The sequence below is a fragment of the Limulus polyphemus genome, unplaced genomic scaffold (assembly GCF_000517525.1).
Source record: "Limulus polyphemus unplaced genomic scaffold, Limulus_polyphemus-2.1.2 Scaffold84756, whole genome shotgun sequence".
In the NCBI taxonomy this organism is placed as follows: Eukaryota; Metazoa; Arthropoda; class Merostomata; order Xiphosura; family Limulidae; genus Limulus; species Limulus polyphemus.
In genome coordinates this window covers 1-1,258 of record NW_013750352.1, presented here as the reverse complement: position 1 = coordinate 1,258, position 1,258 = coordinate 1, and the positions used below count along the sequence as shown (strand labels likewise).

General features: G+C 36.8%; 1 protein-coding gene across 1 annotated transcript; it reads right to left on the bottom strand.

Moving 5' to 3' along the window:
• Positions 1–125: 125 nt before the first annotated feature.
• LOC111084633 (myotubularin-related protein 3-like) lies at positions 126–740 on the bottom strand (the record flags this gene model as incomplete). Its single annotated transcript, XM_022381282.1, has 2 exons — positions 626–740; positions 126–416 (listed from the first exon to the last, which is right to left on the bottom strand). Coding segments are annotated over exons 1-2 (380 nt in total), but the record flags the coding sequence as incomplete, so codon positions are not given.
• Between the last annotated feature and the right edge of the window lie 518 nt (positions 741–1,258).

Below are 1,258 nucleotides of genomic sequence, written 5' to 3'. Positions count from 1 at the left end.
CCTCACAACATAAGTTACATACTGTACACCCACAGAACACACATACAGAGCTCTACAAATAAACAAAGCTACAGTCTGTACATTATTTTAGTTCATGATAACCTACTCAACACATAGTTACATACTGTACACCCACAGAACAAACACAGAGTTGTGGAACTAAAACAAAAAAAACAGAAAAATTCTTACCATTGGTTAGATGAGGTAACAATGAGATCTCTTCACAATCCCCTTCTCCAGTAGACTTGGAAGTATCACAGGGATTGGGATCAGCTGTGTCATGCGAAGATCCAGGATCACATATGCAGGCATCAATAATGGCCTGAAGAAGCTTTTCATCTTGGTTGCTGCGCCAGCCCAGCCAGCCAACTTCCGGCTGGCTGCTTCGAGCAATCACTGCTCCATTATCCCTGTGTCTGTGAAACATACAACCACATGATTTATTTTCAGCCAAATTATTATACAAGTCTGTATGAGACACCATTCAAGAACCTGTACCATACGGAGATAATCTGAGTTATTCATACACATCACAACAAACCCTTTGTTTCATTCTTCTAGTACAGTATAACATACATTAGAGAGGTTCCACTAATCAAAGCAAAAGAACGTTTATACAATTTACCTCCAAACGACTGTGGGAATGCGTCGAGAGTAACGAAAGCTTGCTACAGCTTCGAGGTCTTTATCGGATATGGTTGCTGGTACAAGCATGTAACGAGGATAGCTCGGACAAAGTCTAGTAAAAAAACAAACAAACTATAATTGAAAGTTATTTTTGGAATGGATATGAAATATTAAACCTGAAACCTCAATAATTACTCTAAAATATTCTAAGCCTTATATAAAATGGAAGGGGGAGGGGCTGTTTGTTGGAATAAGCACTAACATATCGTACATCTAGTCATTTAGGTTTTCAAGCACACGTATGATGACAACTGAAGATTTATGGAGAAAGTAAGAACAAACTGGTTATTATGAGACAGTGCATCTTAGATGGCAACCTATCACATTTAGTAGTAACACGTTATGCTCCATTAGATAAGGCACAAGTTTTGTTGTGTCACATATATATATATATATATACATATAGCTCAACAAAGACTGTGTGTGTTGTAACCCAGCCAGCATGACAGGAAAGAGTGTTACACCACAAGTCTTGTAGTCTCATATATATTAGGTCGTTAAGAAATTAATGTCATTTTTTCAGATGAAAAAATCGAACAACTTATATATCAAAACATTTATTAAATGAAAT